The following is a 20,872-nucleotide window of genomic DNA, read 5'->3' as shown; positions in this document are numbered from 1 at the left end:
ACAGCTTTTAAAAATTAAAGCTGTGTCAGGATTTTTGAGCTATGAAAGCATTTCAAGTTTTCAAGAACGTAAAAGATGAACAAACCTGTGAAGATACACATCAAATGGGAAGTGAGTAAGAACTGGAATTAGTCTTAATATATTCTAAGGTCAGAAGATTAGTTTCAAGTTTAAAAGATGATTCTGATAAGCTACATTTTAAACGCACGTTCTATTAGATCTATACTTTTCAGTTCCTTCTTTTGTTCCTAAAAAAGATCTGCATAAGCATGGACACACATGAAAGTATGATCTTTTTTATTTAAAATGCAACTTTCCGGTGACATGACTACTTTGCACCGACAGTATTTCGTTCATTTCATTTTCTTCATGTCAAGTTAAGCACTTTCCCAAGTCTCACATCTCTTGAAGAAATTCCTCCTTTTCGTCAAAATAATTCCGAAACCACTCAATGTGTTCGATCTTCTGTTTAACACTGAGGTATGGGTTTTTTGAAAGCCCGCAGATGACAAGTTCCATGAAGTGGCGAATAGGTCCTTCCTTGGGAAAGTCTTTGAGGTGTTTCTCCAGAAAGATATGTTCGTGAAATTCAGCATCATCATCCATCCCTACCAAAAGGAACACAAAATGACAAAGTCATTATCATAATACAACAGTGAATTTAACAAAATAAAAAAATACAGCCTGTAAATAAACCTTTAATTAGTAAAATTAATGGTTCTGTGCCGTTTAATCCTTTTGCATTAAACAAACCACGAAGTGTAAGAAACTTCAGAATTCTAAGATGTTAATTTCTCCCTCCACACAGAAAACGTCAGCATATATCCTATCCATCTACCATATTATCTCCACTTTGTGCTCCCGTTTACAAGGATATCTAATAGTAACACTGCTGAAGGCTGATGCCAAAAATCAATCTTCTTGAAAAAAAAAAAGTTTGCTCAATACATGAAACCTTTATTCATAAGGTGTATCACCTTTTAGACTCTCAACACTTTTAATAAACTATTTTTAAAAAGAATTGATCGTGTAATTCTACAGAGGGTTGAAGAATACAAACTCATCTTGAATGAAGGAGGCAACTTCCTGAAGTATCTGATACAGAACTGTTACAAAAAACTTGCATGTTCATTGCAAGTCACAGTTTTAGCACTCCAGTGCTACCAAATGGGTAGGGGAAACTGCTTTCCTAATGCTTTTCAAATCTGTGAGCATATTCTGATGCAAAAATGTTGTCTATCACACCAGCTGCTACTTGTAAGTAGTGACCAATGCAAAAAATGTTGCATTCAAAAGCGTTCAGTTGCACAGAAACATAGAACAGGGGATTATTGTAGATCTCTAATCAAATATAGCTCAGATCCTCTGGCAGTTTTTTGTCCTCCATCCTGTGGATTTCAGCTGTAGATGTTCATGTGATGATGCTAGCATACAGGAGAAGACTTAGAGCACAAATTCATTCATATAGAAGAAAAAAAGGTTGCTTCTGCAGTTCCTGAGATTTAATAAAATAAAAAATTAAAAAAAAAAAAAAACACAGAAAAATGGGATTTGCAATTGAAACATTTTCCTTCTGTTAGAGATGTATGAAAATCTTTACTTGATCCTAATCTGCTACGTATTTGTAAATGACACTTGCAACTTTGGGTAAAAATTTATCAGAGAAAACTATTGCACATGAACTCTTCCACACAACAAAAATGGGAAGCCTATGCCACTGATGTACATTTTTTCCCCTATAGTAGCTAAGGTATCATATGTTATTTGCCAACATTAAATCATCAGAATTAAAAATGAGAAAATGAAGCCAGCTCAGTCCTAGGCTTCCTTATATGTTAAAGTTTCTTCAATTTTAGGTGCATAATACTGGGATGGAGAAGACTCTCAACCTGTGTATCGCATTCATTAAGTTTGCATTCTGTCTTTCCTCCATTAGGTAGTGCACTGCCTGAAGGAGCTGGGAAACGCATCTATTTTTCCCTGCACATCTTTCCCAGAAATATGTGCAGTGTCTACCAGTGCCAGCTACACGCCACTCATCCTCTTCGTCTTTGAAAGAGAAAGTGTATTTCTTTCTTCCACAAGCTCTCTCCTGTTTCTGATATGTTAAAAGAAATAAAAAAAGATCACAGCAGCTTCAGAACTTGTATTTCTAAGATGCTTGAAAAGCTACATCTACTTAGAGAAGCACAGAGATGATCTTTTTACCATGCCACCCACACTGACCTTCCCCCAGCCCAGGGAGGTGGAATCTCCCCGTACCTAGATGCTGATGGTTGCGTTCACAAGCTACCATCCTTTCCAGATTTCATGCTTCTGTTGGTCACAAAAATCCAAGAGAAATAAACCAATGAACCCACTGCTGAAAGAATCTGAATAATGCTGCCAGTAAGTGTGGGCTCTTCTGATGCTCTTCTTTTGGACATAAAGGGTAGAGGAAGAGAGTATGTCTAGTTAATAGTTTCTCCAATTTTCATCTCTAATCTAAAGGAAATTAAATCGTTTATAGCCTCACACAAAAATTCAGGTCAGGAGGAACATTACATCATCTGTTGTGATCTCTCATTTGTCAAAGACATGATACATGGTTTGGGGATGAAGTGCTAAGTCCAAATACTTCAGCTAGACCACATGTTTCAGTCCTCAGAAAAGTAAAGCATGCATCACAAAGAGACCACAACTGCCCAAAGCATCAGAGGACGAGACCTCTGGTGGGAACTGATTAGCTGAGATACTTTCGCATGACTGCCCCACTCCCAGCAAGTCACACCTCCTGCTGCAGGGGACGAACAAGCCTGTCCCTCACCCTCTCTTCAGCTGTCCTCAGAAACCTCATTTGAAAGGACGTGCATGGTGGGAGCCTAAAGCAGAGGATTTTCTTTATCAATTTCAAAGCAAAAAGTCACTCTCAACCTCCTATTTCCAATTCCATGTGTACTGCAGAAGAGAAAGTCTAGAAAAATTTCTTTAGCTAACACATTAACCCTTCCAAAGGGTCAGCCTTCCCTTAAAGGCAACATCTCAAATGCAAATAGGGTGTTTTATAGGGTGTCTACTCTTATAGGGTGTCTGGATGACAAATTCTCAGTAAATAGAGGACCAAGTATTTTCTGAGCAAGATAAATCATGCCCTGACAGTAGGCCCCTAGAACAGACCAAAAATAAGCAAAACAATCCCTTCCCCTAAAATGACTGCGTAACATTTGCCACCTCTCTTGGTAAACTGCCCCAACGCTGGGAAAAGCATCTCAGCAGAACAGACAGAGCAGGACCTGGCAATCTTTTGCCTACAAAAGCCATCAGAGGCAAGAGGCAGTAATTTTCTACGACTTCCAATACAGCTATTGCTTATGCTATAACTATCTCTGGCGTACCAGCAGCATTTGTTCCTCAGGATGGGTTGCTAAAGCAAAGCAGCACCAATAACACGTGCTGGCCCTCCTAACCACTGCACTCCTCAGGATTTGAGTCATCGAGGCATGAATACACAGGCATCATTTTAAAAGGTCAGAAATCAACTTCTTCCCCAACTTTTTGCCACGGCAAATGACGGAGTGGAGCTAACCCTGCTAGAAGCAGAAGAGGCAACCAGACAGGAGGAGGAGCGAGAATGATGTTATGCAAGCCATGCTACTGGTTTGCTAATCTGGTAAAAATTAATCAGAGGCAGGAGAAAAGGAAAGAAAAAAAAAAAAAAAAGATAGTTTGCTGCCTAACAGTGACTTCAACTGTATCAGAAAAGGGAAAGAAACGCAGGCAGGAGCTGACAACAGGGCAAGGGGGAAGACTTACTGGCTGCTGCAGCAAGCCAGTAAGTCTAGCCACGTCTTCAGATGTTCCTATTAGGGCCAGACAAGTTTTAAACATCATGACCCTGCCCTGATGCCTCAAAGCTCAGCACAGTGTCTTGGTAAAGCACTCAGACGAGAACACTGGAGATGCTCTGAAGCCAAGAAAAGCAGTTATAAGCTGTCTTCCTTATTTTTCATATTTCATTTAAAACTTTAAAGGCTTTCATAACGCTAGAAGTTGAACACACAAGCTTTCTCAACAGAAAATTTAATTACAGAGACGTTTTCAGAGCCCCTTGCTTCTGCATAAAAGAAAAAAAAAATAATCACACATTTCTTGATGGAGAACAAGCTGAGGTAACATCCTCCTATCGAGGGAGCTCACTGCTACCAAACTGCAGAGCTAACGGTGGGAAGGGGCATCTTTCTTCTGCAGAGCCACTGGCGGTGCGGTGTGTGGAAATAACTGGAAGGAGGTTCTCAAGTTTTCGACTGTACTTGGACGTAGCTGGTCTGAGTACCAGCCTGCGCCAGGACAGAGCTGGCAGCTTGATCGAACCCAATTCACTGCCTTGATATTTCAACCTGAGAGGTGATAGATTTCGGAACGCTCCGCCGGCATTTTCCACATGACCGGTCTTTGTGGACAACTCAGTAAAGATTCCTGTCTAACTATCTGTGAAGGCTCTTTGTCCGCGTGCCATCCCAGCCCAGACAGCACGGTTCCGGCCACGCTGCTCCAAACCAGCGGCCGCCAAAGCCGCCCGGTCCGCTGAGGGCCCCAGACAGCAGGGTTCCAGCCACATTACAACAACAGAAAAACCATCGGCCGCAGCGGTTTTCAGCTTGCAAAAACACGACTGGAATATACTTGGACTTCTACATGACGGGACAGATCGATTCTGGGAGCAGCGATTAAATTCTGTGAAGAAACTGCCAAAATAGGATGAGCATAAATACGAAGAGACAATGAAGCACATTATTCAATTTGCAATTCAGCACAGGACAGATTTTCAAAGACTCCCAGCTTCAGATACTAACCTGTTTTGCTTTCAGTGACTGAATCACTCTCAAGTAGTTCTGTTTGATGTCTTTTTTAAAAAAATAAAGAAAGAAACCACTCAATCTCTCCCTGAAATTATGAAACCCCCATTCCTGAAGCGTACACATGCTTTCTGTAGTCCTTCCTTAACGTGCTCTCTTTTCTCTGCTGGCTTTACTTCAGGGAGGTGGCTTTTTTTGTTTGTTTACTTAGTGGTGGTGGTTGGGGTTTTTTTAATAAATGGAAATAGGATTTTTTTTTTTTTAATGAATGGAAATAGGAGCAAATACAACGCACAAAGATATCTAGTTAAGATAGATGCCCAGAATGAGTGAATATTTAGACTGTTTTTTCCTATGAAACTGATAAACCAGAGAGCAGATGACTGTTTAGCACTCGGCCAGTACTGATACGGAGCTGGCAAACAGCTGACTAGGCTTTGGCTAGTCGCCGTGTCCGAGAACCGCACTGAAGAACAGAATAAGCATTATAAAACCCACGGCAGTCTTGAGAGTCTCCTTCCTCTGCTAGAAGCTTCTTTTTCATAGTAAAAGGTATTACGTAACAGACTTGAATAGCCCTCTGGTGTTGAAAGCACCAGGACAGGGAGGGAGGGAGGGAGAACTCCCGGCACTGGCAGCAGGCAGCCCTCAGATCAGCCAAACCACCTGCAGGACTTCACCTGAGGAGTGCCAGAATGAGTTCAGCTGAAGAATCTCCGACTTGGAACCGTTCGAAAGCTGCATTTGTTTACTATCACATGCATGATTCATCATCCGAAACACTGTGTTAAAACAGTCAAAGTCTCAGAACACACACTAATTCCCCAAAATGATAAATACAGACAAATATTAAAAGTTAACGCTGCCCATACCTGCTTCATTGTCAATTGGAAACTCCCACAGTATTCCCTCTTTTGTCCACTGGATCATCTCCTCAAAACCATTTCGGGGAGGCTGGTCAGTCACTGCTGCAATCTCCTTTGCAAATTCCAGATCCCAAATCGTTGGTGAAGATACTAGAACACAAAAATTTTTTAAAGATCTATCAGCACGCCAAAAATTTCTCGTTGGCTAGCAAAATGTATATCCTTTAGCCTTAACCTTTCCAGAGACCAGTGCTTTCAGTTATGCAAATTTTTCTACCTTAGAGGCCAGCATCACTTTTTTTGTGTGAGAATTGTCTGTTGAAATGAAATTTCATTGAACTAGGAAACATCTAAGAAAACAATTCTGAACCAGTAAAGGACAGTATATTTTTAGGCTCCTCACCCAGAGTAAGATTTTTTCACTTTTTTTTTCTTCTCTTTCTGTCTTCCAGCTTGTATATATAACAAATTCTGAACCTGACTGGTGCATTCTGCTACAGCAACCTTGCTTACTACAGCAGTGCTCAGGTACTTCTCAACTCCACTCTCCTTCAGGAAGACAACTTTAAATCTATAAATGATGGCAACCCCTTCCCCAACCACCCTAGGAGGCCTGATTTCTGTTTCCTGGGCTTGAGAAATCCTGATGTCCTATTTTTCTGTCAGTCCAACAGCACCTTTAGGGATGTATCTAACCTGCTAAATAAATCCGAGTGTATTTTTAAAATCCAAGTGCATTCACATGGCAGCAGTCACTCTCAGGGAGTTCCTGCCCCTCCACCCTCGGAGAACTGGTTATGAGCCCAGACTGAACCGCATCCCTGAAACGAAGGGAACACAAAGGGAACAAGCTGTTACCACAGGACAGGGAGGAACAGCTGGGAGTGCCTTGGGGTGCTGTTTCATGAGCTGGCCTAAGTCCTGCTCCCCTCTGTTTTCTTGTCTTCCCGTTACCAATTCACCCTAATCTCCCCAGGACAGAGATTTTGGTGTGAATTCAAGTGTTACAGTCCATTTGAAGTGGATTATGGCCAATCAGTTATGATTTTACTACTCTTAAGTATTTGAAACGAAGACATAATTTCATTTTTGGCTCCGTGGCTTACAACTCATATTTTAAAAAAATAAAAATCTTCCCTCTCCTTTTAAGAAAACATTCAAAGTGCAAACAGTATTTTTGTATGCTGGAAAGCGTTTTCATTTTTTGCATCAAATCAGAAGATACTTTTTCAAATTACTTCTTACTTAGCAGGGAAAATTGCAGAACTATATTCCCCAGCTGCCTACTTTGATTTGAGGGCTGGAGGCAGGAATAAACAGATAAAAGACAACATGAGAAAATGATACCAGAATTAAATTATTGTCCACATCTTAAATAATACCTTCTAACAATGTGTTGCTAATAAATCTTCTAATAGAGGAGAGATGAAACTTATGTTCTCAAGCTTGCAGTAAAGGTCATAAATAAATGGTATTTTCACCTCTGTGCAACTGAAAATAATACTGAGATTTTACACTAACAGTTATGAACTATTTTTTCAGGATGCCAATTTACTTCATTAACATTCACGTTTTCCAAATAAATATTCATTATGTAACACAGAGCTTGCTTCTCTGTCATTTATAAATAATATTTTAACTCATGATCTCAGCTAACACGAGCCAAGAAAAGTGAAAGCAGATGAATCAAGGTATCATGTATCATGCTGGTATTTCCTGAGATTAAGGCTTCTTTTTTGGGGGAGGGAGTTTGTCAGGCTTAGTCAGTAAGCCATTTAATAAGCTTTCTGGCTTAGAATATATGGTAGATTTCCTCAAGGCTACCTGGAATAAAACAGGGAAATGCCACATAAAAAAGCTGAAAGAACCTTATTTCTTTCTATCTACTTATAAAGCCAATAAAGTCCCATTGCTCTCTTACACCGTTTCTAACAGAACTGGACCATGCAAAAATTTTGTATCTTCACTTTTTATTTGGTGTGACGACCACGTGCCAGCATGTCTACACTGTGCCATGCAAAAAAGAGAGATTAAGCTCTCATCATTTGACCTCAGTAAATTTGTTTCAACTCAAATATCAATTACTTGAGTACCACTTTGGTCTGGATAACTAAAATAAAACAAACAAAAAACAACAACAACAAAAACCCAAATCCTGCAGCATTCACTGTGGTTTTATCTGAAATAGAGACAGATTTTTAAGGAAGTTGACTGCGTTAAAAAAAACAGCAAACTGAATTCCATTTTAATAAGCAACTTTCGTAGTCCACCACAGAGGTGGCTACACTCAGAAAGCTCACAGCTGCTTGAAAATAGGCAAATAGCCCCATGTGACATTTTCCTAGAGAAATCAAATAAACCAATTAGTTTCTCCCTGTAGTTTCAAATCAAAAAAAAAAAAAAAAAAAAAAAAAAGAGAGAGAGAAAACTACTAAGCTGGAAGCTGACAAAAATTAATAATCTTACTCTTGAAACAGAAGAAAAAAAAAAAGAAAAAAAAAAGAGTTCCATTTTCTAAGCTACCAGAGAGGAAGAATGCTATTTCTTTTGCACGTGTTAGCTTTCTATACAGTTCTAAGTCATTACACTGCAATAAAGCATTTTTCCAAAGCATCTCAGGATAGTTTAGAGCAATTAGCGTACCAGAGATTAGTGTAGGAATGCAGTTTCATTGTTCAGAAGGCAAAAGTGAGGGAGAGACTTTAAATTTCTTGCCCATAATCACACACCCTTAGCCAAAACCCAGTCTGTGTTAAAGCTGAGTCATACTTCACGTGTGAAATCCATCCCCCTGATGTGGCAACTGAGACTCTTCCTGCAGAGATATACGGAGGTGGGTCATATCCATTTCACCAGTCTTCTTTTAGTTTAATCTCACAGGAGATTTGGTGTGGATTTTAAGTATTCATGTGTGAAACACTAGCCACAGTAGGTAAAGCAAGGTGTTGTTTGTTGGGCGCTACAGGATCTTTTAAGCAACCCACGTAACACCAGATGAAAGAAGCCCACAAAGCAACCAGGCTTACAGTAGAGTTTGTTTCCACACTGCTTTGGCACAGCCACCTGTAGAGCTAGCTTGTTTCCCTGACACCACAGCCTTGTGTTTCTTTGCCATTAAATGAATTCAAGAAGTTTGCAAAATGAACGAACACACCAACGGAGCCCACATACCTGTTCTCCAGACTGGTTTAAGGCTCTCCAAAGCAATCACAGTGACAAAGAGTTGGTTTTACCCTTCAAAGTTCAGTAAGAGAATGTTCTAATTAATACAGAAAACACCAACGTGTGACCCTGTGTGGAAGTTTTGTTCATTAAAAAGCAGAGTTCCATTAAAGTATATTTTTTACAGGTCTGAAAGCAGGAAGTTAACAGGTCATGAGTCTCTTTCACAACAGTGAATCCCTTGATATTCTAAAAATTCAGAACTTGGCTTCATTGGCTTTTTCATTATTGAATTTCCACTAACCTGTTTTCAGCGCGCTTTCCGTTTCTGGAGGAGCCTTAGTGAATATATTAAGCCTCTTTCCTTCTCTAAGACTTCTATAAACAAAAGAGAAAAACGATATTTAGTATTTCGCAACACTTCACAACACTGCCAGATACAAAATTTAAAAGCACAAAATATTCTTATGATCTAACAGATCTCTGGAGGAAAAAAAAAAAAAGAGAGAGAGAGAGATAGTGACTCTCTTTAAATCCTCAGGCTTTTAACCACAGTGTTTATGATTGGATTATTACTCTGTAACAGAGCTTCCCAGAACATTTCTATGTGAAAGAATGAGCATAAATCAATTATATTCGCAGTCATTTTTCACTTAAATATTTACAAATCTGAATGAAGTTAAACAGTATCAAACTACAGTCCTTAAACAATTTCACAAAGTTGCAACTAAAAAGGAGATTTGGTGATTTGTTTTTTTTTTTCCTGTAAATAATATTGCACAATTCAGGAAGAGAAAAGGCAACAGCGTAATGATACAATTCCTGCTTTCTGACATAAACAGCCTTTTTGGAAGATTACACAGCCACCTCTCGTGCCACATGGCAAACACACAAAACCTGGCTGTATGATATATTCTAAATAGCATCACCCTGGTGCTCTCCTTTCCAAGTATAAAAATATTTTATTCTGACCATCTATTTTTAAACGTATTTATCTCCAGCATTAGCCTATACTAAAAAATAAGGTCAAAAATTCCAAGGGTTCAACAATTAATCAAAATAAATTCTTCTACAAATGGAAACAAAGAGAAAACAATGCCTATACTGTAAAACACTGAACTTCAGAACAAATGATCCTTTTAATCACGCGATCTCCTTTATTAGTGCAGACCTCCACTGAGATTCTAATAGTTCCTACTTTATGTTAACACATATTTATTGCTACCTTGGCAACACCTGCCTTTCTTGACCATAAAAATTTCACCTCTCTGTTTTTACTGCTGATTTCTGATGGCCACAACTACTTCTTGCAAACCTGCTCTTGTCATATTACATTTTACTGATGTAACTACCCTGGATCTATTCCAGCATAGAGCAATCTAATTACACAGCCTTGAAAGAATGTTGATTTAGGATTATATTTTCCTATCTGTGTGTAACTCCCAAAAACATTGGCTGAAGATACAAGCATGGCTTGGAAGAACATTTGTTTTAAAATGACTAGTTCAAATTACTATAAAGCAACATCATCCCGTTCATTGAAACGCACTAATTCCATTTAAACATCTTCTTCCTAACCCGTTCTTTGCATATTATCAATAGATAAGTACACCTGCCAGAATTTCAGAGATGCAGAAGGAAACTTGGGAGTGAAACTGCCACCAGCTTGTTCATTTCAGAGATGTTAAAAAATCTTTTTAAGATTTTTTTTTAAAGTATTGTTCCGAAGGTGAGATGGCTCCTCAGATACCATAAATATAATAAATTTCTCAAATATGAGTGAAATCTGCTTTACTATGCAGTATATTAATAAATGAAAATCTTATCAAAGATACAATATACACTGTGTGAACACGTAGTAGTTCAAGCTTTCAGCATATACTTACAGATCATATTATTTCTATTCTTTCAAACTTGGAAAATCTTTTAATCCAACACCTTAAATCTCAACTATTTCTCAGTCAGTCAAGAATCACAGCTTAATAACAAAATGACTTTCACCTGACTACCAACCCTGTCTGATAATTATCCCTGGATTAAAAATATCTATCTATGGAGCTATTATTCAGCAACTGATAATGAGGGCTGTCCCCTTGCTCCTTAAGCAGTTCATAGCAGAATGAATGGAATGAATGAAAATCCCAGAGCAGAAATATCTAAGCTACCAAGGGCTTGGTCTATAACCTCGTTCCACTTCCTTCTTTCAGCTTCCAACAAAAGCAGCACCTCTTGCTCTTTACATCACAGAAGGATGTTCCTGGTCTTATAACAACAAGTCCCAGGACATACTGCACACCTTCTAACATACCTTAACGGTTTGGTAGCTCAAGAAAAAGGAAGTTAGGCAGAAACATCTCAGCAAGCAGGCAAAGTGATTCTAACAACTGGCCACACACACTTTGAGGTTTTTGCACGTTCTGCATGGCTCAGTGCATAAGCTCCAACTAGTTCCTTGTGGGAAGTCATAATTCTCTGTTTATGAAATACTGAACTAGATGTCTCAGCCAAAAAGGGCAGATTGCTGTACATCTTCGCACCTACAACTTTATGCTTTTTTTTTTTCTTAGTTATGCAAATTCTTTCTTCAGGATTATCCACCCTAAACACAAATTATTCCCTCAGCTTCCAGCCTCTAACCCCAAGAAAAAGGTGTCAATTTGCACGTTCATGATTAAAGTTAATCTCACTAAAAACAGAACCGCAAGAGAAAGAAGACACTGAGAAGGAACGTGATCATGAGCTGCCACGGGAAAATTAAAAGAACGCAGGCATGAAAGCACAGCTTATAGGAGTAAAAAGCACTCCTTAATGAATGAAGAAATAGACGTGCCAGGTAAAAACAGTGGCAGGAGAACTTTATGAAGTAGCCTGAAATCACCATGTAAATTATGAAGTCCATTTTACAGACAGTTATAATATCATGGGCAATCAAGGTAAATAAATAAATAAATAAATAGAAACACTCAAAATCTCTTTAAAACCCCAACAGAGCACACTTTTTTTCTGAACAGAACATTTATCACAGTTTTCCATTAGATGAAAGTAAGACTTCAAAGCACCCATTTCACAAAAAGTTAGCAAAGCGATATAAAATTATATTGTACGTGAGAATTATTTAAACTGGTTAAAACAGAAATGCAATTACCTTTCAGCACCACGCATTTTTTAACGAAATTAAAATCTAGTATCAGAAAGGCATTAATATGTTGATTACCTTGTTAACATTAACCAATGTGTTCTCACAGAAGTTGATTTCAATGTTAACAGCACTTCTTGCAAAATAATTTTAAATTTCCTTTAAAACTTGAAGCATCATGGTACCGTGAATACATGGGACTACATTTAAAATATTCCTCATTAGTAATTTTTTGCACACTCCTCCTCTGGGCAATGGAAGACAACACAACAAAAAATACCTTCTTGAGTCAAAAGAGCGAGATGAGAGTCTCTCAGGCTTGAGTCTTTGCCCATCCTCCTCCATCGCCAAGGAAATGCGATTGGATATCATCACACCTCTCTGAGCTGGTGACTGCCTTTTAATTGACATTTCTGAAATAACATTGCTGGAATTAAAAATGTAAAAGTAAAAAGTCAACAAACTGACACGGGAATGAAGCTTGTCACACGTATCAATCAGAAAATCTACTTTCCATAGGTTTCATAATTATACATTCCTCACCAAATACATCTATTTTTAACTCATCATATACTTAAGTCTTACTCTTTAAAACTATCTCAGTTGTTATATTCTAAGTGAAAAGTGCTATTTTAGCCTACAGTGAGGGCTTTCTTTGAAACTTATTCATTTCCAATTAGAAGAAAATTATCATTTATCTGCACACCCATATTCACAGAGTGTATTAGGTAGGTTTTGCTTAAGTACAAGAGAAACTTCTCTGGATACAAGGAATATCCTGAAATAAGGAAGTAAAAATAACCGATTCTTTTGGAGAGGAGTCAACTCTGCCCAGGGACAGAGCTGTGCTGCTGCAGCCTGAAAAGAAGCTTGCCTTCACACATCAGCTGACACAGGTCAATCATGCCACCCTAATAAGTAGGTCACCTTTCCTGATCCACTGCAATCTGTTGCATTGCATAATCATGTTACAGCACTACCAGGCCACATCTTCCTTCACAATTCTGTAGCCAAAATCACGCAGGAAGAACTAACGCTCCTATCTTTTCCAGTGCACTTTGCAGCACTTGTTCTGAACGTAAGGGATGAAACACACAGACTGCCTGCCCCCTTAAATGTTGTGTCTGTGGGTTGGTAAAGACCGAGGTGGTTATTCCTCCTTTCCTAACTGCTTCCGATAACGTGCAGACATCCAGAACTGCAGTGCTCAAGTTTGAAGACATCAAGGTGGTCTCAAAAAACAAAAACAGGCCGAGTAAAAAACACTGTGTATCCATTTTATGAAAAGCTTTATTAATTCAAACTATGCTTTTGATATCTTAAGTTAAAAGGGATTTTATTAGCAAGAAATACTTCTCCAAAATTGTAAAAGCTAATTGCCACAGCAACGCAATAAGGCTTTGTCTTCAGCGTTAGATGTGGTTTTGAATGGCAGAACAAGAGTAGCACAGCTCTTCAAGTACCTGCTCTGAAAGACAGGCATCCAAAAATAAGCTTTAAATCACTTCATTTTAATCTTAAAGGAAAAACCACCTCTGATGACTTGCGCCTCTCACACTACAAATTGCCCTCCGTAGTGCCTGCTGGCAGCAGCGAGCTGGTGTAAGGCCAGCGTCCCGACACGCTTCCAAGGGTCAGGCAAATGTAAATCCTAAGGTCAGCCCCACGGGGCCCAGCCCAACAGCTCGACTCGGCTGTGCTGTTCCTGTGCTATGGGGGGGATCAGGCTTCTTCCAAGAAGCTCTCCTCATGACAGAACTCGATTTAGTTGGGGTTTTGCATGGGGGGTCATCCTTCTGGACACGCTATGCCACCCATCTATTAGCACATACAGTCGACGGCATCGGATTGCTCATCAGAAAGTCCCAATGTCACCCCAGCCCTGGTACAGGCGCATTATTGGCAGCAATATTCATCACTCCGTAATTAATAGCACCCCTCCGTTCCCTAAAAATAAAACCACAAAGACATTTTCATTGCCTTCTATAATGAAAAACAGCAGGTTATAAATTCATATTCCAGCCCCAAAGTATCTACAGTGGTTGGATGTTGCATGATAAAACCTCAAGCCCCACGATGAGGCTAAGAACCTAAGTTCCCGGATCTCTCTGCTTTCCAGAGATGGGATGAGGCTGAGCCTTTATAACAAACACAGGTCCTCTCTCCATCCTGCTTACCAACTGTTAATTATGACCCTAAAAACAAAGATCCAGGAAGCTCGAGATATATTTTAGACTTAAGCTCCAAATTACTTATCTTTTTTTTTTTTTTTTTACCCAAAACAGGAGCTGAAATTTCAACTTGCGTTGCCATTGGTTTTATTTTGGTATAGAGCTGTTGTAATTTCCACTGCGTGAAACTTCATTCCACACCAAAATAAATAAATTCCTGTGTCATTAATATTTTCCCCTCCTTGTGAACAGGCTGTCCTCGGGACGGCTACAAAACAAGGCAGAGAGACAGCTGTGTACAACAGTGACCTCTGGAGGTCAGGCCACAATACTGGAAAAGAAATAGTACAAATCAAAAGATTTACAAAATATATATTTGATACTCTCAAAAATGGCAATAGAGGTCTCTTTTTTTTTTTTTGCCATTGAGCATTATTTGGTTCTAACACTTATGATGATATCTCATCTTTAAATTTTTTTAAATAAAAGGAATATATATTGGCTTTTATAATTTAATTATATTGAATACAAAAGCTTTATGAAAAGATCAGCAGCCATTATTCTCTTTTTATACAGACATGATTATTTTGTGATAATTCTTATTTGGAAAAAAAAAAAAAAGCAATTGCTTTCTAATATTTTAAAGGCATTTTGTGTGCTTTGTGTGGAGAGAGGTACTTTTGGAAAATGAAGTCATGCCCAAGCAAGACTGAGGGCTACTGGACCTTTTAAATCAACATTTTTAATACTGACCAGAAAGCCAAAAGTACCAAATTAATCTCAGATTCCAGCTAGGAAATGTTGCTGTTAGCCAAGTTTTCAGTCATGACAATCAGCAAGATTTATTTATCTTTCTAGACAACCCATCCACCACTGCTAGTTTCAAAGCATTACCCAACAACTAAGGAAAAAACCTGACTTTTCAGCGTATGTTAAAAAAAAATAAGATATTTTTCAAGGTGGAAACGAGCTAGTTCACAAAGCTGGCTCAGGGAGTCAAAGAAAGTGCCAACTCAAAGCACTGCAAGCCCATCATGACATTCCTCACCAACTAAAAGGCTGTGTGCAAAAGGAAATTTTTGTAACCATAGTGGCATTTGAATGTCTGCGTTTTTCTACCCAAAGCAATCCATCCACAAGATGTTAACCATCTTAACATCTTACCACCTCTACCAACTGCATAGAGCCGCACAAGGCAGGGACTTCAGCTTTTAAATTTCTTCAGAATTTAACAGCACAAAGCCTCTCTGCTTAGACTGTAACTTCCTCGGACGCTTTCATTTTTCCACAGCAGCCGCAGCTGCGTTAGGTCCTTCAGGATAAGCGCAATGGGTGGTTAGAGAGAGACCTCACTGCCAGGAAGCAAAACCACCAAATTTAGAGCGTGTGTATCTTAAGAAAGAGGTGCAGGTGCACATGAGGTTAGCCACCGCACGTATTAGCTTGGTCAGTAACAGCATGACCCTCCAACATCTTCTCTGGAACTGCTGCTGTAATTACACTGAAGCTGACCACCCACAGACTATACCATTATTAAGGCAGTTGTGTACTCTACTCTTCCAAAAACCCCAGGGACAGATATGGAATAACCTCACTGCTAATGACCAGTGTAATGAATATGTTCCTTATACAAAGCACTCCTCATTTGTTATTCTTATATTAGGAAGCGTCTCACATTTTTTGGTAATACTGAACAAAACCAAGAAGAATGCAGAAACGCGTAGATTTTACGTAAAGCATTCAGATCTTTAACCTTCAAAGCTATTCAGTTTGGCTCCAAAAGCCTGTGGAGGGAGAAACTTCTGTCAAGTTCTCAAGGTCTCTCATATTCAGACTGAGAGGAGGTTATGAAAACAGCACACACGCAGCCTTTGGAGATGCCTGTGTATATTACCTAAAAACGTACTTCAACGTAACAGCACGGACTTCACATGCTTGGAGAGAATTTCACTCTGCTCTCCACAACAACCGTTGGTGGAAAAATCCTGAATTCAGGCTAAAAGGGAAACTTGCAAAGCTTCTCCCTTTTTCTTTGACAACCCCTGAAGAACACACACTTTGTTTAAGCGAGTTTTTCACTGAGCATTGTGCTTCCCAATTACTCGATCTATTTGCAACCATCTGTTGTATTCTTCCTCAGTTTTCACTCCCTTAAAACGCAGACATCCGCAGCAAACATCATTAGTTTGTTGGCCACTCTGCTTGCAGTTCATTGATAAACACACAAAGCACAAACAAATCCCTTACAAATCCCTATAACAACCTACGTGGTCCAAACTTAAATCCTGGTTTGGGACAAATTCATTTCCACAGAATAAATTCAACCTAAGCTAATAACCATTCTTGCAGCTCACGCTGCAAAGAGCCATAAATAAAGGCTTCGCATTCTTATTTTGCTGAAGATACAGCTTTCTGTTTAGTTCAGCATTTCATCTGGATTTAATGCCTTATTTTCTGAGTAATTATCTGAATACTAGCCGAAAAAAACAGTCTGTGTTTAGCTGTCGTCCAAAAGAAGAGCAATATGCACAACTGTTTCAATTTCCAAACAAATGTTTCTCATCTGTTTGAAACCCACACTGGAAACGGACTGGAGCCAAGAGATGAGTTTCTTGGGTTGACTGGAAAGTTTTGAAAGGAAGGGTGGGGCTATAAATAGAGTTGCTCTAGGTCAGCTCAGTTCTTCAGAGCTGTCATGAAAATTCACCGGTCCAGACAGAGCGTCTGAAACGTCTACAAGTCCCTCCATTACGTGAAAATTTCTGAAACTAAAAAGAAAAGAAAAAAAAAAGAAGAAGAAGAAGAAAGAAGCCCTTATTTCACTAGTCTATCCAAGAAAATAATTAAATAATGATCCTGCACAGGAAAACAGTTCAATTTCTGCCAAAATTTATGGAGTAAACGAGACCAATGATAACCCCATTATTCATTAATTCCAAGGACAACCTGTCTTTTAGGGCCATCTTTCCAACACAGAATCCAGCCACCTTCAAGATGACGATGCCAAATCAAAACTTCAAGTATGACTGAGAACAGCGTTCAGTATACAGACCGTATGTTAATAGTTCCCCCCTTTCTCTGTTTATCTGTGGTTTCTTCATGTCTTCTTAGTTGTGCAAGTAGTTCTGATTCTGTCTGTTCCTTGCTGCGTGGTAAGGAAGATGCGACTGCAGAAACAGCTTCCACCAGTTCCCGATTCAAAGGTTTGCTTCTGTCAAGAGACACAACAGATATGGAATATAAAAGCATTAAAGCCTAAATATAATAAAAAATGACAATACAGAAATGGCAGTTATGGATGGGGCTTTGGGCAACCTGGTCTAGTGGAAGGTGTCCCTGCCCATGGCAGGGGGTTGGAACTACGTGATCTTTAAGGTCTCTTCCAACCCAAACCATTCTACAATTTACCACAAGCTGCAATTGTATGCTATGTTCCTTCACAAGGTTCTTTTCTGTGTTTGGTAACACCAGCTGATGCTTTATTTTGTCCTAGATAACAACAAAAACAATCTGAAAAAAAAGAAAAGAACATTGGTTAAGAAGCGCATATGTTATACTTTACCGCTGGGCGTCTTCTGCAGGTCCTTGAAACGTGCTACTACTGTCCAGGCCTTCCAGCTTGTCTGTGGCTTGCTTCTTGATCTCTTGCGTTTTTAGCTGTTGAAATTTCTTCTTGGTGGTCACTTCTACTTTCATGTTACCAATGATGTTCAACAACTTCTGCTTTGGTGTTTCTGCTGCACCCTCCGGACTCTTTGATGCCACTTCATTGGTGCTGCCTGTGGAAGTGGTCGATTTGTCCTTCTCTGTAGACAGCACACTGCTAGTGCTGAAGAGTTTCTGAATTTTGCTAGATAATACAGAAAGGTAAATAAATAAACAAATAAATAAACACATCTGAAGTTATGAACAGGCTCCGCAGTTGAATTTTGTAAGCCTACATTAAAAAAAAAAAAAAAACATTATTTACAACTGTCTAGGCCTAATTATGTGCAAACTGAGTACGTTAAGAACATATTAAATGTACTTTTGGTTCTTCAAGTAGGGCTAAAGCCCTTATTTACAACCCTTGGCTATTTATGGCTTCTTCAGAACAAAAAGCATATGAACAACTTTATTCCCTCTACAAACAAACTCTTGATTAATCTAGGAACTTAAACAAAATGTTAAGACTACCCAGAATCCCTACATTTTAACATTGTTGCTGGGTTTATTCCGTGCTAGGTACTATGACCTTATAAATGTAAATTTGCATGAGCCTAGGTTAAAAAAAAAGTAACAAATCGCATGACTATTCAAAAAAAAAAAAATTACTGGTACCTAATACTTAAGTTCATTAGTACTATAGAAAACTCACTGGAACTTTTAAAATATCGCAGTAGAGATCACTGCCACCATGCATAAAAAAAAAAAAAAAAGATTTGGCAACATCAGTGCGTATTCACACCCATGTCCTTTCACACTGATCCTTCACAGAATCACTAAGGTTGGAAAAGCCCTCCAAGATCACCTGGTCCAACCATCCCCCTACCACCACTGTCACCCACTAGACCATGTACCTAAGCATCATGTCCAACCTTTGACCACATCCAACCTTCGCAGTCCTACAAGCATGAAACTTATCAAACCCTACATCGTGCAGCCAGGCACTTGTGCAGCCATACGAGGAACCAGATCCTGCAGTAAAATCACCCGGCTACACGCAAAACAGCTTTTTTGGTTATTTTTCCATCTGGAAGAGCTCCCCTGCCCAGCTGACCACATCTCACCACCGCACAGAAGCCAAAACCAGCACAGTGCAGGTGAGTACAGGAAGCTGGGGCAGCACAGAGCTGCTTAGGATATTGCTGAAACATGGATGCAACTGGATTATTTAGGAAAAAAGTACCATAAAATCCAAAGAACGGCTCTCTTCAACCACATAAAATGAAACCTTTAAATCTTTCAATTCAAAACTGCTTTTTAGGAACCGCCTTCAAGTTAACGAAGAAAGAAAAATGGTTCAAAATACTTCAGCTGACCTACAGCAATTTTGACGTTTTCCCCCATCTCCCCCATATAACTCTCAAAAAAATAACAATAAATAACTAGTATTATCAGAGGGCACCTCAGTATTACTCCAGTCACTCCACACTTGATAAATCACTAAATTCCCAGCGTTAAACCCCAAATCTCACTGTTGCAATGCGGCAGGCTAACAGAGGCATGGTTTTGGGGCCACGCTGGTGAGGATCCCTGCTGCCTGACGGGGCTGCCCTCCGCACACCCTCCCCGAACACCCTCCTTTCCATGCCCTCAGGCTACACAGTGTGTAAAACCACTCAGGGATCCTGCTTACACCGCTGTAAAGCCCTCAGAGCGCAAGACATCCCCCCTACACAACCCCCAACAACCCCAAAAGCCGCCAGATCCCCGCCTTATGGATACAGCGAGGGGCTGCGGCGGCCTGCCCGCGGTCACCCGGCACCCTGCGGGCATTGGGGTCGCGGTGCCCGGCCCGGTACCTGCGAGGCCGCCCGGTGAGGAAGAGGAGGGAGCAGCGGGCGGCTCGCCCGGCCCCGCGGCCCCACATGGCGGCCGCTGCCCGGCCCCGAGCTCCCGGCCCGCGCCGCAGCGCCGCCGGCCGGGAACAGCAGCCCCGAGCCGAGGGTTCCGCCTTGCCCTGTCGCGTTTTTTGTCGCGTTTTGTCCCCAGCACGGCGAGAGCTTGGGAATTGATGGGAAGTTTTTAGTTTTTAAAGCTTTTACACGCTGCAGAGGCGCGGTGTGCTCAGGGAAGGCGCAGTGTTAAGGAGTCGGCAAGACCAGGTGCTTGTAGCGGCTTCTGTCTGCGGCCCTGCCTTTAAAGACTTTGTGGAGGAAAATAGATTCACGTTCATTTATGTCTCTGTTCATGAGCTAACTCTCAATTATTTCCATCACTGAATAGTCATCAAGTTGGCACTGGGATACCGACACCAATCATGCCTCAATGGGAGGATGGCCTACCAACGTCAGATCCCCCATAAGTATACGTTTCTCAATATTTTTGCTAACAGATTATTTAAATTCCAAAAAGTGTCTTTTTTCCTCTTTTTTTTTTTTTTTTTTTAACAATAATGGTATAAACAAATCAAAAAGATAACATCCAGAACAGTACTGCTATGGCATCCCTGCCTATGATCTTTGAGGTCCCTTCCAACCCAAGCCGTTCTGTGGTGACATCTGAAGACCAAGGTCAACCCCTCTGAAGGACAGATGATCTTGTATTTCAGAACATAAGTTGTTTTAAGAGATTTAAAAGTAATTTCATTTACAGCCAGCCTATTGAAGTGCTTCTCAGCTTTCTCCAAAATTTCTGGTGCTGAAAACATTAGATATAAGACCCCAAGCCACTAGTTTCATCCAGTTGTGCACTTGTGGTGTGTAGTGTATTTGTTTCCACATTTGCTTCCTCTGTTTTAGTGCCCAACCCCTGTTTGCTGCTTTGCTTCATAGGGTACATTTCTTCTCAGGTACCCAGGGAAGAGTAAAGGTCCTTTATGCCTCTGGAATGGCTTTTACACCTGTGCTCTCCTACCACATGCATGGCAGATGAGAATCACACTGCTCACATGTATAATGCAGAAAGCACATGCCACAAAGGGAAGGGGAAAAAAGTGACTTTGAGCTTTTTTCTTCCTCAGAATGGGTAGTTTCTGTGAATCAGAGATAATCAAATTTA

The 20,872-nt window shown here is 40.0% G+C and overlaps 1 protein-coding gene across 1 annotated transcript; it reads right to left on the bottom strand.

The window, feature by feature from the left end:
- Positions 1-280: 280 nt before the first annotated feature.
- MRPS31 (mitochondrial ribosomal protein S31) lies at positions 281-19,742 on the bottom strand. Its single transcript, XM_032206329.1, has 7 exons — positions 19,675-19,742; positions 17,733-18,020; positions 17,223-17,381; positions 12,280-12,426; positions 9,168-9,241; positions 5,708-5,851; positions 281-608 (listed from the first exon to the last, which is right to left on the bottom strand). The coding sequence occupies exons 1-7, from the start codon at positions 19,740-19,742 to the stop codon at positions 397-399; spliced, it is 1,092 nt and encodes a 363-aa protein (XP_032062220.1). The 3' UTR covers positions 281-396.
- Positions 19,743-20,872: the final 1,130 nt, after the last annotated feature.

Source organism: Aythya fuligula, chromosome 1 (genome assembly GCF_009819795.1).
Source record: "Aythya fuligula isolate bAytFul2 chromosome 1, bAytFul2.pri, whole genome shotgun sequence".
Classification (NCBI taxonomy): Eukaryota; Metazoa; Chordata; class Aves; order Anseriformes; family Anatidae; genus Aythya; species Aythya fuligula.
This window is presented reverse-complemented; position numbering and strand designations above follow the sequence as displayed.

Coding starts and splice junctions, on each gene's coding strand:
- MRPS31 (XM_032206329.1), bottom strand. CDS start 19,742: ATGTGGGGCCGCGGGGCCGGGCGAGCCGCCCGCTGCTCCCTCCTCTTC. Junction 12,427..17,222: donor GGGGGAACTATTAACATACG/GTCTGTATACTG, acceptor TTTTAATTCCAG/CAATGTTATTTCAGAAATGT. Junction 609..5,707: donor TCCAATTGACAATGAAGCAG/GTATGGGCAGCG, acceptor TCCTTTTGGTAG/GGATGGATGATGATGCTGAA.